Raw genomic sequence first — 15,609 nt, forward strand, 5'->3', positions numbered from 1 at the left:
GCGACTGCCCTTCATGGGACGCATGCCTCAGATTTCAGTAAAAACAACACTTCCAACACTTCTGCCTAGAGAAGAACGTGCTTTGACAGGTTTCGAGATCCCTCTTCCCTGTTTTGTGATGTCCTGTGGGCCCAGAGTCTGGCTGTGCCTGAGGAATCGACAGGGGTGTTGTCATTCCAGACACCTTTCCACATGCTCTGTAGCTCCCGGGGGGAAAACCAGCACGAAAGGACAGCATCTGTCCAGCTGCACTGAGATGCTTTTGGTTCTTCGCAGATGTGACCCCAAAGGACCCAGCGCACTTCTCACCGTGGAGATCTGAAGGGTCACCTAAGCAGCAGCACATGTCCATTGTATCTGAGGCGCCAGTGGACAACAAAACCTTTCGAACTTGAACTTTAACAGAAGAAAGCTTTAAGCGGGCTGTTTCACACAGGCTCCATTTGAGCAAAGGCATTTTAAATCATTAAGGAGAGAAAAACAGCACTTTTTGCTCAGTAGTGCGAACCCTCCAGGCAGTCTCCGTGGGAAGAAAAGGGAACACTAGTGAATCTGCGCGTGTGAGCGAGGCCTGGTGGGGCTCCTCTGTGCACACCCCCAGCACCACCCTCCCCCCCAAACACTCCCCAGGATGGATGAGTCTGATGAGGATTTTAAAGAACTCTGTGCCAGCTTTTTCCAAAGGGTGAAAAAGAATGGCCCCAAAGACGGGTCTGGGGAAAGGAAGAGACCGAGGGCCCCAGACAGCACGCAGACACGCAGCAGACCGCAGGGTACCAAACTGACCACCACCAAGAGCAGCGCCCCCGCAGGCCCCAGAGCCACGAAAGCCCGACCTGGCAGCCGGGCCCCAAGGGCTAGACAGTCAGGGCCCACCAGGTGCCAGGAGCAGGGCCCAGTGCCCCCTGAGGACGGAGAGGGAGGGGCGCTTGCTCCTGCTGCACCTCCAGAGAGCACAAGGAGCACCCAGACAGGTAACCGGACCAGGAACACTGCTGGGGCTTTCCAGAGAGGGAACCGGAGAGGAGCGGGGCTTGTTTAAACCGGAGTCGGAAAACTCCGAGAGCCAGCTCACAGATGTTTTTGACGCTGCCGGCCAGTGGCTGCTGTCGCAGCTGCTTGGCTCCCAGGCGACACGCAAACCCATGGGCCAAGTTCCCACGGAACTCCGTTCCCACAGCAGGCGCCGCCGGGGCCAGGGTTTGCCGACTCCTGTTTTAAACGATCGTCAGGAAAGTTTGCCACGTGATCACGCCTGTCCCCTCAGAGTTTCCTGTCAGTGTGGCCGGGACATGGTGCACGTGCCCCTGCATGGGAAGACGGCTGCTGCTGCTCTCCCTTTCTCGCGTTCATTCTGCAGTTTGGGGTCAGCTGCAGCCCGGGGGTTCAGTCGAGCTACTGAAGAGGTAGTCCCTGGAGAATCTTCAGGTCTCACCTTCCTCCTGCAGAACCACCTTTTACTCTCTTTTTGCTTGTTTGTGTAAAGCCCCACTGCCCGGAGCACTGGAGCGTGCGCGGGGTGAGCCTTCTCCACGCAGAACCGAAACCGCTTGCAGGTGCAGCGCCAGGCCGTCTCTCGGCGCACCTGAGCTCGGTTTCTAGTTCTTTCTCTCCTTCACTTCCTGATCTCAAATAACATTTTTCACTCGCGTGGCCAGCCGGCCCTCTGGCTGGAGCAGTGGCGGCAGCCTGCGCTGAATGGGGGCTGCACGTGATCTCCCCAGAAACCGGCCCCACACTTGCCTGCAAAACTGACAAAAGACTTCAGAAGTTACAGGCTCCCCACGGGAGGCCTTCTGGGGCCACCCAAGTGATAGGAGCACCCTGGATCTAGGATCTAGGAAGACTCGTCATTAGTATTTCTTGAATACCCACTTTGCAGATGCAGTCGCGTCTGTAAACCCATCCCGCTGCGGTGCACGGGTCACTGGTTTCAGTGCATTCATGGTTGTGCGGCTGCCGCCACAAGGTGCCCCAGTTTTAGGACCTTGTCATGACCCCACACATGCTCACCCACTGCCCGCCCCTCCCGGCTGAGGGACTTAGGGCCCACGTTCCCGTTCCCATTCCCGCGGGCAGCGGGGCTCCGGCGAGCGGCCAGGGCCGGTCACACCGGAGAGTTAGCCGAGGCTGGTTGCCAGATGGCCGTGGGAGCCCCTGCCCGGTGGGAGCCAGCCGTCTCTCCCGCCGGAGGAGATGTCTGCAACCGTTCTTCTCCTCGCCAGACGGTGCTCCCGGCAGCGGCCCCCCGGCCCCGCCTTCCTGTCTGGCGGCCACAGAGCCGAGTCCCAGCCAGCGGACAGCGGAGCTGGTCCTGCGGCGGATGCAGCGCTTCAAGAGAGCCGACCCCGACCGGCTGACACACGCCCCCCCGGAGGCCGCACTCCAAGAGATGGTTTCAGAGGGGCCTCAAGAGGGAACGCCGGCCGGGCAGGGTACGAGGGTGCCCTGTCTTCCCAGCAGAGAGGCGGGGGCGAGCGGGAGCGGTGCTTCGGCCTCCCCGCCGCCCTGGCCCTGCCTGGCGGGACCTTCCCGCCGCCTGAGTCATGTCAGAGAGCCGGGGCCCCTGGTCCTCCCTCACTGAGCTTCTCTGCCTGGGCACCTCTTTCTCTTTCTGGATTTTCATTTTATTACGAAGCTGTTCCCAGACAGCAGAGTAAAAATCCCAGCGAGCCCCGCCCTTAGCCTCGCTCCGGCAGTGGCCCGCCCTTGACCGTGTTTTCCATCTCACGAAACACGTGTTTCTGCTGCCATCGTGGCCCCTCACTCCTAATCCCGCCACACAACCCCGAAGCAGTAGGCATCGTCACCTCTGAAAAAACACACTAAAGGAGAAGCAGCGGGGCAGGGGGCACCCCAGCACAGGCCTGTGGCCCTGCTTGTGCAGCATCGCCCCGGGGGCCGAGGGCTCCAGGCCTGCCCAGGGCCCACCACGCCTGCAGCACTGGAGGGCACTGGGAGCCTTTGGCCGTGCCCGAGCCCAGGGCCTGCCTGCATGCGGCCCAGTTGCTTCCATACATGCTCACGCCACGCCAGCAGTGCCCGGGAGAGACAGCTCGCTCCTGTGGTTGAGAAAAGAGGCACCAGAATGAGGTGCGATGCTTTCCTGCTACGGGGAGAGAGTGACAGGCTGTTGGTGACGTTCTCGGGACATTCCTGTGAGGGATCTGCTCCAGCACGACCAGATGGGCCAGGGCGTGGCGGCGGCACAGCACAGCTGCCCAGGGAGCCACCTCGAGACAGGAGTCATCCCTCCCGTGGTCAGAAGCCGAGTCCACCGGGACGGAGGCTGCGCTCTGACCTGGGCCTTCTTGGAAGGCCGTGAGGGGCTGGCCGCGGGGAGGTGGGGCTTAGGAGAGAAGCCTGGACCTGGAGGACTGGGGGCCTGTCCCAGGTGCCGCAGCAGAGACAGCCATAGTGAGGGCGCTCGGGGCCTTGCCCGGCAGCTTTTACACTGCAGGAAGCCGGCTGCCCTGGCATCCCGAGTCCAGACTTGCACTGAAGTGTGGGTGCGTGTCTAGGGTCTGGCCCTGAGGGGGTGCGCCCTCACGGTCTCCCGCCTCTCCATAGGGACTGGACCCAGGCTCCCTGTCACAGAGAGCGATGTTGCCGTGGCCTGGGCCCTGCAGCAGGAGCTTGGGCAGGAGCATGCGGCTGCGCGGGGCGACAGCCTGGAGGAGAAGGGGCTGTTCTTCTGCCAGATCTGTCACAAGAACCTCTCGGCCATGAACGTGATTCGGAGGGAGCAGCACGTGAACCGGTAGGCACGGGTGGGGGCCCGTGCTCCCGGGGCTGCAGGGCTCATGCTGCAGAGCCAGGCCATGCGACGTGACATACAGCGCGCCCTTTCAGAGCTGTGCTCCGTCGCTGCAGCCCCCGGAGAGGTCGCGCCCATGGGCGCTCACTTCCATGCCGCCGTGGCCCCAGCCCCTGGCGGCCTCCGGCCTACCCTGCCTCTGGCTCGCCTGCTCTGGATGTTTCCCGCGGCGGGACCACACCCCGGGCCTGTGGGGCCCTCTTCAGCCTCCTCCTCAGGGCTCATCCATGTTGTTTGGGGTCAGAGCTGCTGTGTGGCTGGTTTCTGCCTCTTTGTATGGATGGACCACATTCTGCTCATCTGTCTTCTGCCAATGGACACCAGACCATCTCCCACCTTCGGGTGTCCTGTGTGGGGCTGCTGTGGACGAGTGTCCCCTGTGTCTTCAGTCCTCTGGGCCTGCACCGAGGCCTGGAATTGCTGGGTCGCGAGGTGCTTTGTGTTCTCCAGACCCCTGAACTCAGTGCCTGGAGGCGGCATCTGTGGCACGGGGCTGACACCGGGGCTGTCGGGGCTCTGGACCCACAGCGCTTACCTCTTCTGCCAGGTGCCTGGATGAGGTGGAAAAGGCGACGAGGCCTTCGGCACCACAGATCCCCGAGTGCCCCATCTGTGGCAAACCGTTTCTCACCACCAAGAGCAGAACCAGCCACTTGAAACAGTGCGCAGCGAGGATGGAAGTCGGCCCCCAGCTCCTGCTCCAGGCTGTGCGGCTGCAGATGGCACAGCCTGAGGGGGCCCCCAGCTTGCCCGCTCCGGTGCCCAGGTGAGAGGGAAGCCCCTCAGGGAAGCACTCTGGGGAGTCTATTTCTTTTAATATACCTTTTTTGTGTGTAGAAGAACTGGGGTGTAGGTCAGCATTGTGGGGGGTGAGAAGACTCACCAGAGACAGAGTGGGGAGCAGAACAGGCGGAGCTACTGGAATCCACTGCTGACAGGAGAGGTCTGCTGTGCCCTGTGGGTCAGCGCGCTGGCCGGGGAATGAACTCAGACCTTGGCAGTGATAACCTGAGACTGAACCCCTAGGCCACCAGAGAGGCCCCCATTTTTCTTTCCTAAGGCCTGCTGTAGTGTTGGGGAGTGACAGCCCTCTGATTCTGGAAGCGAGAGGTCTGAGAGGAAATCAGGGGCATCCCGAGGGACGGCAGAGGGGACAGGTTTTGCCTCTTGAAGGCTCTGAAGTGGCCCACGCAGTGTGTCTTCAGAAAGATCAGGGTGGCCTCGAGGTCCTGCGTCCACTCTCTGAGCAGCTTGGTGCTTCCAGGCGGGACAGCGCGGTGCCCCCACGTCCGGCCGCTCACGTGCAGTGACTCGCCAGCTCGGTGTTGCTGAGACAGAGCCACGGACTTTCTTTTTGCGTGTGTGAATTGAATGCTTAAGAGTTAGAGCAGGGGCCCTGCTGATGGCTGGAAACGAGTCCTGCGTGTGCGCGTCACAGGTGCGGCAGGCCTGGCGCTCCCCTCCACGCCAGCCTCTTACGGGCCACGCGGGCCCTGGGCTCCTGTAGCTCTGGAACTTCTCTCCTTTGGTGACAGAGCAAGGGCCCTGACCTGCCTGTGGGCCCAGAGATGCGGCTTGCAGCAGCCCCACCCCCACTGCAGCCCCTCGCCCTCCGGGAGGCGGTCGTGATACAGGCCCCAGGAGGCTGGAGCTGACCACCTGCCGGCAAACCTGGTCTGGCACAAGCCTGGTCTTGGCTTTGGTGAACGTCAGGCGCCCTCAGGGAGGCGAGCCCGGGCTGCTGCTCCCTCGCCTCCCCCGTGGTCCTAGGCACTCAGTCCTCCGTGGCCGGAAAGTCCTTGACGTGAATCTCCAAAGCAGAAAGGTTGCTGCCGGCTGGCCTGGGAGCAGCTGCCTGTGCGGGTGGCCTTTCCCTCAGCTGGGCAGGGGCACCTCCTGCCTCAGGAAGACCGGGGCATAGGAAGCCCCACGTATCTCCCTGCCCTCTCGCCCCCACCAAGGAGGGCCCAGCCTCCCAGGCCCCGCAGGGACCAGCTCAGAGGAGGACGCGCGCCCGCCAGTCCCCACTGATCTCTCCCTCCGGCCGCCTTTAAGCTTCAGCAGTCTCAGCGGAGGCCTGAAGCGGAAGGGGGCCGCCAGCAGGAAGGAGCCTCAGAAGAGGTGGAGGGTCAGCGGGCCCGAGGCGCCGTCTGAGGACCTGCTGGTGGCCATGGCCCTGTCGCGCTCGGAGCTGGAGGCCAGGCCAGTGGCGCTCAGACCAGGCAGTGCTGCTGCTGAGAGGCTGCGACCGGGAGCAGGTGCGTGAGGCTCCCGCAGGGGCAGGCAGCACGGCGGCGGCACATCCCTGACTGGTGCTTTGCTCCCTAGAAAAGAAGAGTCGCAAGAAGAAAGCTGCGTCCCCACCCCGGCTGCTGGTGCAGGACGCGGAGACCACGGGCAGGCAGATCGAGGACCGCGTGGCCCAGCTCCTGGCCGAGGAAGCTGAGTTGGCCAGCACGCCCCCCCTCCCCGCGGGCGGGCGGCTGAAGGAAGAGCTGGAGAGGGCCAGCTGGTGTCTGCGTCCACCTGCAGGAAAGCAGCACTCCCTGTGGGAGGGCAGTGCCCTGACCCAGGCCTGGGCTCTGGACTCCTTCTACACGGCCAGTCTGGTACCGCCCCTGGTGCTCCAGCGGCCCACCAAGGTGCGTCCCCGCTGCACCCGAAGGTGGGCTGTAGAGGGAACTCAGCTCTGGCACCAACAACTGGGGCGGGGGACAGGAGGGCTGAGGAGGGGCTGAGCCCCCCAGGGTGTCGGCCGCAGGTAGGTATTTCTCTGCAGCAACCTGAGGGCTGTCCCGGGAAGGGCAGGGAGGGCCACGTGAGCCCAAACGTATCCTGTTCTTGAGCATCTATTTAGAATGTGGACTCCCAGGCCCAGCCAGGGGTCCGGGAAGCAGAGGCACCCCGTGCTGGAGGCCCTGAAGTCGGCACTCATCCGAGTGAGACCGTGGGGAGAGCGGCCTGGGACCTTTCTGTGGCTGGGGTGCCCTGCTCCTCCTGGGGCAGGGACAGACGCCTGTTGACGGCCCTGGACAGAAGCCTGCAGGGCACCGGGGCTGCTCAGTGGACACACCGCCCCACTCTGACTTCCCCAGGTGCTCACACAGGAGCCCGCAGGGCCACCTGAGCAGCCAGGGCTTGGCTCCGGAACATCACCTGCCCCCCACAGCACCTGCCCTGCAGGGCCCGGCCCCCCGACGCTGTCACCCTCTGCCAGCCAGAGGGAGCACCAGGCCCTGCAGGACCTCGTGGACCTGGCGGGGGAGGGGCTGAGCGCCAGCCCGCAGCCCTGCAGCGGGGACCCCACTGGTTCGGAGGGGGCCGCAGGTGAGACACTGAAGGGGCCCCTGGGCCAGCCCGCCCCAGACACCCGCTCCTGGGCCGGGACAGAACAGTCCTTGCAGTACCCTGATAGCCTCTCAGATCCAGGCCTCTGAGGTTGCAGGGCGCCTGGGGGGGCGGGGGGAAGGCTCTGGGGCTCTCTTCTCTTAAAGGTGGCGCAGGATGGCAAGTCCGTCAGCTCCCTTCAGCTTGAGCCGCGGCGGAGCAGCTGACCCGGTGCTGGGCACTGTGGGCCAGTTTTGTCTGTTTTACTGCCCATGCCCCTCTTGGGAGGGGGTAAGACAGGCTTATGGGCAGTTGGCTCACGGAGGGCGTCGGGAAAGTGCATCCTCCAGGGGCCTGGGCGCTGTCCAGCTGACACTGGCAAGTGCACCTCCCCACGGCCAACCTCGTGGGGGTGTTCCTTTAACCCGCGCACCCTTCTCTCAGGGATGGACTCGTTGCCCGGCTGCCTTCCACTGACGGGCTTTGTCCTGCCGGCCGAGGAGACACAGCTGGAGGGCGGCAGCCAGGCGACGGTAAGCACTGCTGACCTTGTGCCTTGCCTGGCCCTGCCGCCCCACCTTGTCCTGAGCGCTGTGGTCAGGGTGTCCACGGGCCCTGGGGGGCCTGAGCCCGTGAGAGCCCCCAGCCGCCTGTCCCGCTTGGGGCTCTGCCACGAGGCTTTAGTCCAACCTGTTATCACTGAGCGCTGGGCAGCTGGGTAGCCAGGCCCTGGACCCTGGGCTGGACTCTGGGGTCAGCACCGCACACACGTCTGCTGTGGTGCCCATTTCTCCAGTTCCGCTCTCTTGCTGGGACTGACCGTGGCCCCTTGTGCAGGTCCCGGTGGCCCCAGCCGACAGCTCACGAGGGAGGCGGCCACCACCAGGGTTAGAGCTGGTCTTTCTGGGAGGGGGTGTCCTAGCAGAGCGTCTGCGACAGCAACCACTGCGCCGGGGTCTCCTGGGGCCCGGCCCCCCACGGCAGGCCGGCAACCCCCCTTTGGCCCCCATGTGCGGGCACCGGCTTGGCCACACTGCCTCGTCTTGACCCGGCCCTCGGCCTCGCTGAATCCCGCTCAGGCTGGGGCTTCGGCGAGGCGAGGGCTGAGAAGGAAGCTGGTGTTTGCGTGGTGGCTCCCGTGGCCCCACGTAGGCACCTGGCGGGAGGAGCGTGGCCCCCGACCTGCTCAGTCGCTCCACACTCCCCTCTCTCCTCAGCGCTCCTTGAGTTTGCTGGTGGCTGACCTGGGCGCCATGGTCAACAACCCACAGCTGAGCGATGTCCAGTTCCAGACGGACAGCGGGGAGCTGCTCCACGCCCACAAGTTTGTGTTGTACGCCCGGTGCCCGCTCCTCACGCAGCATGTACGTGCTCGCAGCCCCCCCGAACCCCCGCACCCAGCCGGCCCTGCACCTCATGCCCTTCACCCGTCAGGGCTCTGCAGAGCCTGTTCTCCTGCCCCTGCCACCCCACTCTGGAACCCCCTCTCTACCCCCACACCCCAGCCTTTCTCCTCTGCTGCCTCAAAGGCGCCGCTCACATGGAGAAGGCTGAGGGCAGGCAGCGTGCAGAGCCGGCCTAGGTGTTGGGAAGCGCTGGGCTTCTCATTCCTGTGAGTGAACATGCCTTCCCCACAGAACCGCTTCCTCTTCCCCACTTGCATAACCATAAAGGCGCCCCGTCCACCCTTGAGGCTGATCCACTGGCCTCGGCAGTTCTCCAGCTCGTGTCTGCCCTGGCTGACACGACACGAGTGGCCCCGGGAATGCGGTCTGCCTCCTCGGACAGGCTTGCCATGGGGACGACCTGGGCTGGGGCTCTCTACCCTGCTCTGGCTGTGCAAGCAGAAGCTTCGGCCCAGCCTGTGGACGGCGAGCCCCGCACGGCCTGGCCTACAGCCCGGGCAGGAGGCGCGTGGTGCTTGCGCTCACCAGGCCTGGCGTCTGCCCCAGGGCACCACTGTCCTGACCGTCAGCTTGGGTTTCCCTCTACTCTCAGGTGAGCAGCAACAGCTTCTCTGCTGTGGAGGACGGCGACATGCCCACCCAGCGTGTGCTGCTGAGCGACGTGAGCACGGAGGCTGCCCGCGCCTTCCTGCACTACCTCTACACCGCCGACACCCACCTCCCTCCCCAGCTGGCCCCCGACCTGGCTTCCCTGGCCCACAGGTCTGGCTTGTTCTTACCGTTTACCTCACGGCCTTTGACACTGACAGGGATTAGCAGTCGATGGCTCACGGGAGGATCGGGCTCAGGCCCTCCTGCATCTCTTTATCCGGGTTTTGACCAGTGATGACCTGGAACCGGGCCCAGCTGGTCCTGTCCAGATTTGCAGTTGGAGTCTGGCTAGAGCAGCCAGTGCTGCTGAAGCGGCGCTGCAGGCTGGGTCCTAGCTCCCAGAGTCTGGTGGGAGAGTGATCTTTCGTCCCCCAGACACTGCCTGCTGTGATTATTATGCCACGAAAGTTGGACGGCGGCAGCCCTTTTCTAAGTCCCGAAAGCGGAAGTGGACCAAGTGCTTGGTCTGACTCCCTGTGTGTACCTGTGGGCGGGCCCACTCCAGGATCTCAGGAGAGGGCCAGGTAGTTCAGCCGGACAGGCTTGAGGGCCTCGGGTGAGACGTGGTGCGTCCAGGCTCATCACCCACTGGGCTGCAGGCTGTTAGCCTGGGGACCTCGAGCAGGTGGCGGCAGCCCACGTCGGCCTGGACCGACCGACAGCTGTGGGCTCTGGGTGTGCCCATCACAAGGCTTTGAGCATCTTCAAGGCAGCACCCCAATTCCTGTAGCCTCGGCTCCACTGTGCACCCCCGGGTTGGAGTGTAACCTGCCCTGAGGTCGCAGGAACCCCCGGCCCTAGAACCGAGGGGCCCAGGTGTGCGGGGTGAGAGCTCAGCCCGGCATCCCAGGGAGCGGGTGTTCTGCCCTGGGGCTCTGCTCCCCGCCCCCGCTGGGGGGGCCAGTGCCCCGGCAGGCTGGCGGTGACGTGGCGTTTCCCGCTGCAGGTTCGGAGTCGGGGAGCTGGCGCGCCTGTGCGAGCGGGCGGCTGCCGCGCCGGACACGGAGGACGGCCAGCAGGAGGGGCGGGGAGACGAGGCCTGCGAGAGCCGGGCGGAGAACTTCCACGCGCTCCTGAGGGCCATGTGGGTCGGTGAGGAGGAGGAGGCGGCGGCTCTGTTGAAACCCGAGAACTGCGAAGAAGACAGAGAAAAGGTGAATGAAGCAGAAATGGAGGAAATTTATGAATTCGCAGCCACTCAGCGGAAGCGGCTCCCGCGGGGCGGCACCCCCGGGGCCGAGGAGGAGAGCGGGCAGCCGGAGGACGGCCCAGGAGGCGTCCGGGCCACGCACACAGCCCTAACTGCAGGGAGCTGCGTGAGACAGTCCTCGGGCCTGCTGCTCCGGGGCCAGTGTTCCGACGGGGAGGAGGGAGAAGAGACCCCCTCGGGAGCACCGCACCCGTCCAGCCCCGCTGGTCCCCCTCAGGGCTGCCGGGCGGACAGGGAAGGAGGCGCCTTTCCGGTCTCGGTCGACGCTGATGACGACGAACAGCCCTTTTTGCTGACTCAAGGAGGATGCCCCCAAGCACCCCGAATCTCCAGTGCAGGAGAGGAGGGGAGCGGCACGGGGGAGGACAGGGGCTTGGGGAGTTCCCCTGCCCTGTCCTGCCCCCACCTGTCATCACAGGCCCCTCCTCAAGGCGGGAGCCCCCACCGGGCACAGCCTCACCCTCACCTCGAGGCTGACTCGGCCCCACCGGTACCCCAGTCACCGCGCGGAGCTGCCAGGCTGACCCCCCAGGACTCGCCATCACAGCGGAAGAGGAGCAGGCACAGCCTCTCGTCACCTGGCGACCCAAGCTGCCAGAAGGGCCAGCAGCGGGCTTCCCTGTGGGGGCGCAGAAATAAAGGGGTCCTGATTTCCCCCCAGAAATCTCTGTCCATCGACCTGACCCAGCCCCAACCTGACCACAGCAGCGGCAGCTCCCAGAGCCCCCCGGCCCGCGGGAGCAGGGAGGACGAGGTCATCCTCTTGTTAGATTCGGACGAAGAGCTGGAGCTACAGCAAACCCAAGTCAAGTCTGTTTTTCATGAGCCCCCCGAAGAAAGGAAAGTTCTGGAAGTTAGTGCCAAATCCTGTGAGCTGTTTCCCATCATCGACGTGGACACGGACCAGGAAGCTTCCCAGAGCCCGCCCCTGAGAGAGGCCTCGCAGCGGCAGCCGGACCCAGGCTCTGCTGGGGAGCAGGGGCCCCCCCGGCTGCTCTGCCGCCCCGCGAGCAGCCCCGACGAGGACAGCAGCTCAGATGCCTCGTGGCTGGTGCCCGCCACCCCGCTGGCCCTCAGGAACCGCGGCTCTTCCTCGCAGGCCCAGGCCCTGGGCCTCGGGTGCAGGCTGTCGGCCGGTCAGGCGAACCAGCTCAGGCCCACAGGCTCGTCAGAACAGAGTGGCGGCCCCGAGGCCGCGACGTCAGCCTCGTGCCTCTCCCCCGCGACTCCTGGGAGCCCCGACGGCGGGAGGCAAGTCTGCGGGAGCCCTGGCAGCCCCACGCCCCGGTGCCGCAGGCGTTTCCCTCCACTGGCCCCCCGGCCGGTTGCGGGCGGCCTCCCCGACACCCCCCCGCAGCACCAGCCGCGCTCACCACCCGGGCCCAGCCCCGCACGTCGGGCCCCGGCCGGGGAGGTGGTGGAGGTCGAGGACAGTGGAGATGAGCGGGAGGTGGCCTCCCAGCGGGCTGGGGGCAGCCCCCTGCTGCCCGGCGACAGCCCGGCGCCCAAGGAGGCCTGCTGCTGGCACGCCGAGCCCCTCTCCCCGATCCCCATCGACCACCTGAACCTGGAGCGCGCGGCGCCCCTGAGCGCCAGCAGCCCCATCCCAGGCGGCGCTGCTCCCGGCCACAGGCGGTCCCGGGTGAAGTCCCCCGGGGCCAGCTCCCCGGGGCGCGGCACGCCGAGCTTCCTGAGCTCCGCCCTGTGGGACGACTGGGATGGAGACGAGGGGCCGCCGGGGCGCGCCGAGGGGGCGCAACAGCCCGGAGCGCCGGGGACGCCGGGTGAGTAGCGGGCGGGCTCGTCCTCCGCGCGGTCACGCCGAGGGGCCCGGGGTGGGGGGGCCGACGCCTTCCCTTCGCGGTGCTGCTCCTCCCCGGCTGTCGGGCGTGTTCCCGCACAAGGGCGGTGGGACTGCTGGGCCGAGGGGTGACTGGTCAGCATTTTGAGGGGCTGCGGGACAGTCTTCCCAAGTGGCTGCGCCTTCTGGCATCCCCGCTGGCGGATGTCCTCATCCTCCCCCGTGACTGACTGGTCTCTGCTTTTTTTTTTTTACTTTTCCCTTTGTCCTGAGTGGACCCCACCGCGCCCGCAGGCTCCGCGGCTCACCCTGTGACTCGCGGTCTCTCTGCATCCATCAGAACACGCTCTTGGCCAGTGTTCCCCAAACCCACACGTAACCAATAATCCTGAGTGCCTCCCGTCTCTGTCACCCCCTCCGCCTGCCGGTCGGGGCCTTGGGTGTGTCGGCGGCCCCGGTGGGCGTGGCGCGTGTCCATGGTCCCCAGTGGCGCTGTGGAGAAGTGACCACTGCAACCCCGGCCATTCCCCGCCGAGTCGCAGACCGCACGGATGTGCAAGCCCAAGGGGTGTCCATGTTGCATGTCGGCGGCTGTCACTGTGTCAAGCCACTTTTTTTTTTTTGAAGATTTATCTATGCACACAAGAATTGGGGTACAGGCTAGAGGTGCAGGGGGTGAGAGGATTCACCAGAGACAGAGTGGGGAGCAGAGCAGGCAGATGGACTGAAATACACTGCTGAGGGGAGCAGCGGGCGACACAGGAGAGGTCTGCTGCGCCATGTGGGTAGCCCCCCAGCTGGGGCTGGGACTCGTGCTGCAGAGGCCGCGGACAGCTTCACAGTGCTGTGCTTAACCCCTTGTGCCGCCTGGGAGGCCGTGTCAAGCCACTTTTAAGCTTATTTGCCAAACATTTGGCTGTGGGACAGCCTGTCCGGTGCACAGTGTCCGTGCTGCACAAGGCTGAGCCCCCGCCATGCACCCCAAGCTGCTTTCTGGTGGCCCACCCCACAGTCAGACGCAGTGGCCGTCACCGCTGCCGGGGACCCGCGTGGTGGCCGGGCTCACTCTGAGCCTCTCCAGGACAGTGACGGGGCCCTGGGTGGCCACTCCGAGTCCCCATGCTCACATGTGTGCTGCTTCTGTTCTGCCCAGGAGGAGCTGGTCAGAAGAACTTGCCCCCCAAAGTGCCCATAACCCCGATGCCAAGGTATTCCCTCATGGAGACCCCGGTGCTGAAGAAAGAGCTGGACAGGTTGGTGGTGCCGCGAGCACGGGCCCCTGGGTCGCTCCCTCCTGCGCGGACCCCAGCCCAGCAGGCTGGCCGCTCGTGGGTCCACCCTGGGCTGCGGGGGTGGGAGCTGCTGGGGGCATGAGGCGTGGGCTGGTCCTCCCAGGGACCCCGGCAGCCACAGGACCAGACCCCTCAGGTCACCCACCAGGCGGCTTAACCGCCGGCGGGGGAGACCGGCTTTTTAAAGGCCCATGAGACTCTCACGTCCCCGAATGTGGGGCCCTCACCTGGCCCCAGGAAGCTGCCAGCGCCACCATCCTCAGGACGCCGGCTCCCGAGTTGCCCAGCTGGCCTGCAGGCCAGACGCGGCCTCTGGGCGCACACCGGAGCCAGTGCTTGGACTTCAGGCGCGCAGAGCCGCAGAGGACACTGGCGGCGGCTGTTGCTCTCTGCTGAGGCCCACCTCTCCCCCATTCAGGTTTGGGGTCCGCCCTCTGCCCAAACGCCAGATGGTTCTGAAGCTGAAGGAGATATTCCAGTACACGCACCAGACGCTGGAGTCCGACTCTGAGGGTGAGAGCCCGGCCCCGCCAGAGGCTGCACCGCGGCGCCGAGAGCAGCAGCCTGGGGGCAGTGCCCCCGCCCCAAGCACCACGCAGGCCGCAGAGGCGCCTCGAGGCCCTGACCTGGACACCGAGCTCCCAGCCTCCCAGGGGTGCACGGCCCCCTCTGCGGACGGCAGCGACAGCTCCTTCAGCTCCCAGAGGTAACGGGGACGGCGGGCGTGGCCCTAGCCCTCTGCCCGGGCTGCAGGGGTGGGGTAGGCGGCGCCCTGGGCCCCAGCTGCAGGGCACCTGCGCGGTGGGGCTGCCTCTCCGGGCGCCCTCGGGTGGGGGCGGGGCAGGGCCGGGCAGTCCTGGCAGTTTGCGCGGCGGGAGGGGGTAGGACGGGGTCTCTGCTGCCGGGGCTCCTGCCTCCCGGGGTCCCCGCCCGGCCTCGGGGCGCCCGGTGGGGCGGGGCGGGCGGGCCCTGATGCCGTCTGTCTGGTGCCTTCCAGCTCCGCCTCCGGCGAGGTCGGCCGGGCCCTGGAGTGCGCGGGAGACGAGGCGGGCGAGGAGGGCGCCGGCGCGGCGCGGGCCTTGGCCACGGAGGCGGCGCTGGGCCGCTACATCCGCGCGCGGCCGGCGCTGTACCGCCGCGTGCTGCGCTACGAGCCGCTCGAGCTGGCGGAGCTGCGCGCCGGGCTGCGGCGCCAGGGCGTGCGCGTGGCGGCCGGGCGGCTGCTGGACCTGCTGGACGTGCAGGGCATCACCTTCACCACGGCCGCCGCCCGCAGGGCGCAGCTGTCCCGGCGGCGGAGAAGGCGGCCGGGGCGCGGGGGGAAGGCGGCCGGCGCCTCCCCGCCCCCGTGAGGAGCCCGCGCGCCCCGCGGACACCACCGCGCCCTCCGCAGCGGCCTCCAGGCTGCGGTGGTCGGCGTCCCCGGGGGCGGGCGGGGCCTCTGGTCATCTCCCGCGCGGACACCCCCCCCCCCGCCCCCCAATAAAGACAGAAGGTGCAAGCCCGGGCTGCCCCAGCGCTCTCCGTCCTGCGCCCACCGGCGTCCCTCACCCCTGCCCCCGCCCCCGCCCCCCTGGAGAGCCCTGTGGGCGCCCCTGCCCCGCCCTCAGCGGGGGCCCAGCCGGGCTGCATGGGGGAGGGGGCTTCCTGCCCCTGCGGGGTGTGAGTCAGAGCTGGGCGCCCCGCGGGGGCACCGCTTCCTGTGCACGGTTTGCAGGCCGGGCCTGAGGCAGCAGCCTGGGGAGCCAGGACCTGGCGTCCTAAGGCGCGGAGCGCCCTAGCGCAGAGCCGGGTCGAGCCAGCCCTCCCGGGTGCCGCCTGGGCGGGCTGGTGCACCCCAGGTGGGTCTGCTGCTTAGGGGGTGCCAGTGTCTCCACGAAGGGCAGGGCCCCTCTCCTCAGACACTGCTTTAAGGCAGGTGGAGGCGACTTGGGGTCCTGGCGGGGACTGTGCAGCCCTGCAGGCCCCCACGACTCCAGGGGTCACCTGCGCGCTGATGGGCGTGGGGGAGGGGCGGCAGTAGGTAAACCACCACAGCAGGGGAAGCTCTGGTGGCCGAGGACTTTCGCCGGGTCACGTCCACACAGTACACGCCTCGGGGCCAG

The 15,609-nt window shown here is 66.5% G+C and overlaps 1 protein-coding gene across 1 annotated transcript; it reads left to right on the forward strand.

Annotated features, from left to right (window-relative positions):
- Positions 1–631: 631 nt before the first annotated feature.
- SLX4 (SLX4 structure-specific endonuclease subunit) lies at positions 632–15,000 on the forward strand (the record flags this gene model as incomplete). Its single annotated transcript, XM_084250256.1, has 14 exons — positions 632–974; positions 2,226–2,435; positions 3,571–3,760; positions 4,365–4,583; positions 5,873–6,075; positions 6,146–6,459; positions 6,913–7,144; positions 7,589–7,677; positions 8,362–8,508; positions 9,143–9,312; positions 10,148–12,195; positions 13,366–13,465; positions 13,923–14,210; positions 14,502–15,000. The coding sequence occupies 14 exons, from the start codon at positions 632–634 to the stop codon at positions 14,854–14,856; spliced, it is 4,908 nt and encodes a 1,635-aa protein (XP_084106382.1). The 3' UTR covers positions 14,857–15,000.
- Positions 15,001–15,609: the final 609 nt, after the last annotated feature.

This window comes from Talpa europaea, assembly GCF_964194135.1.
Source record: "Talpa europaea genome assembly, chromosome: 12".
Lineage (NCBI taxonomy): Eukaryota > Metazoa > Chordata > Mammalia > Eulipotyphla > Talpidae > Talpa > Talpa europaea.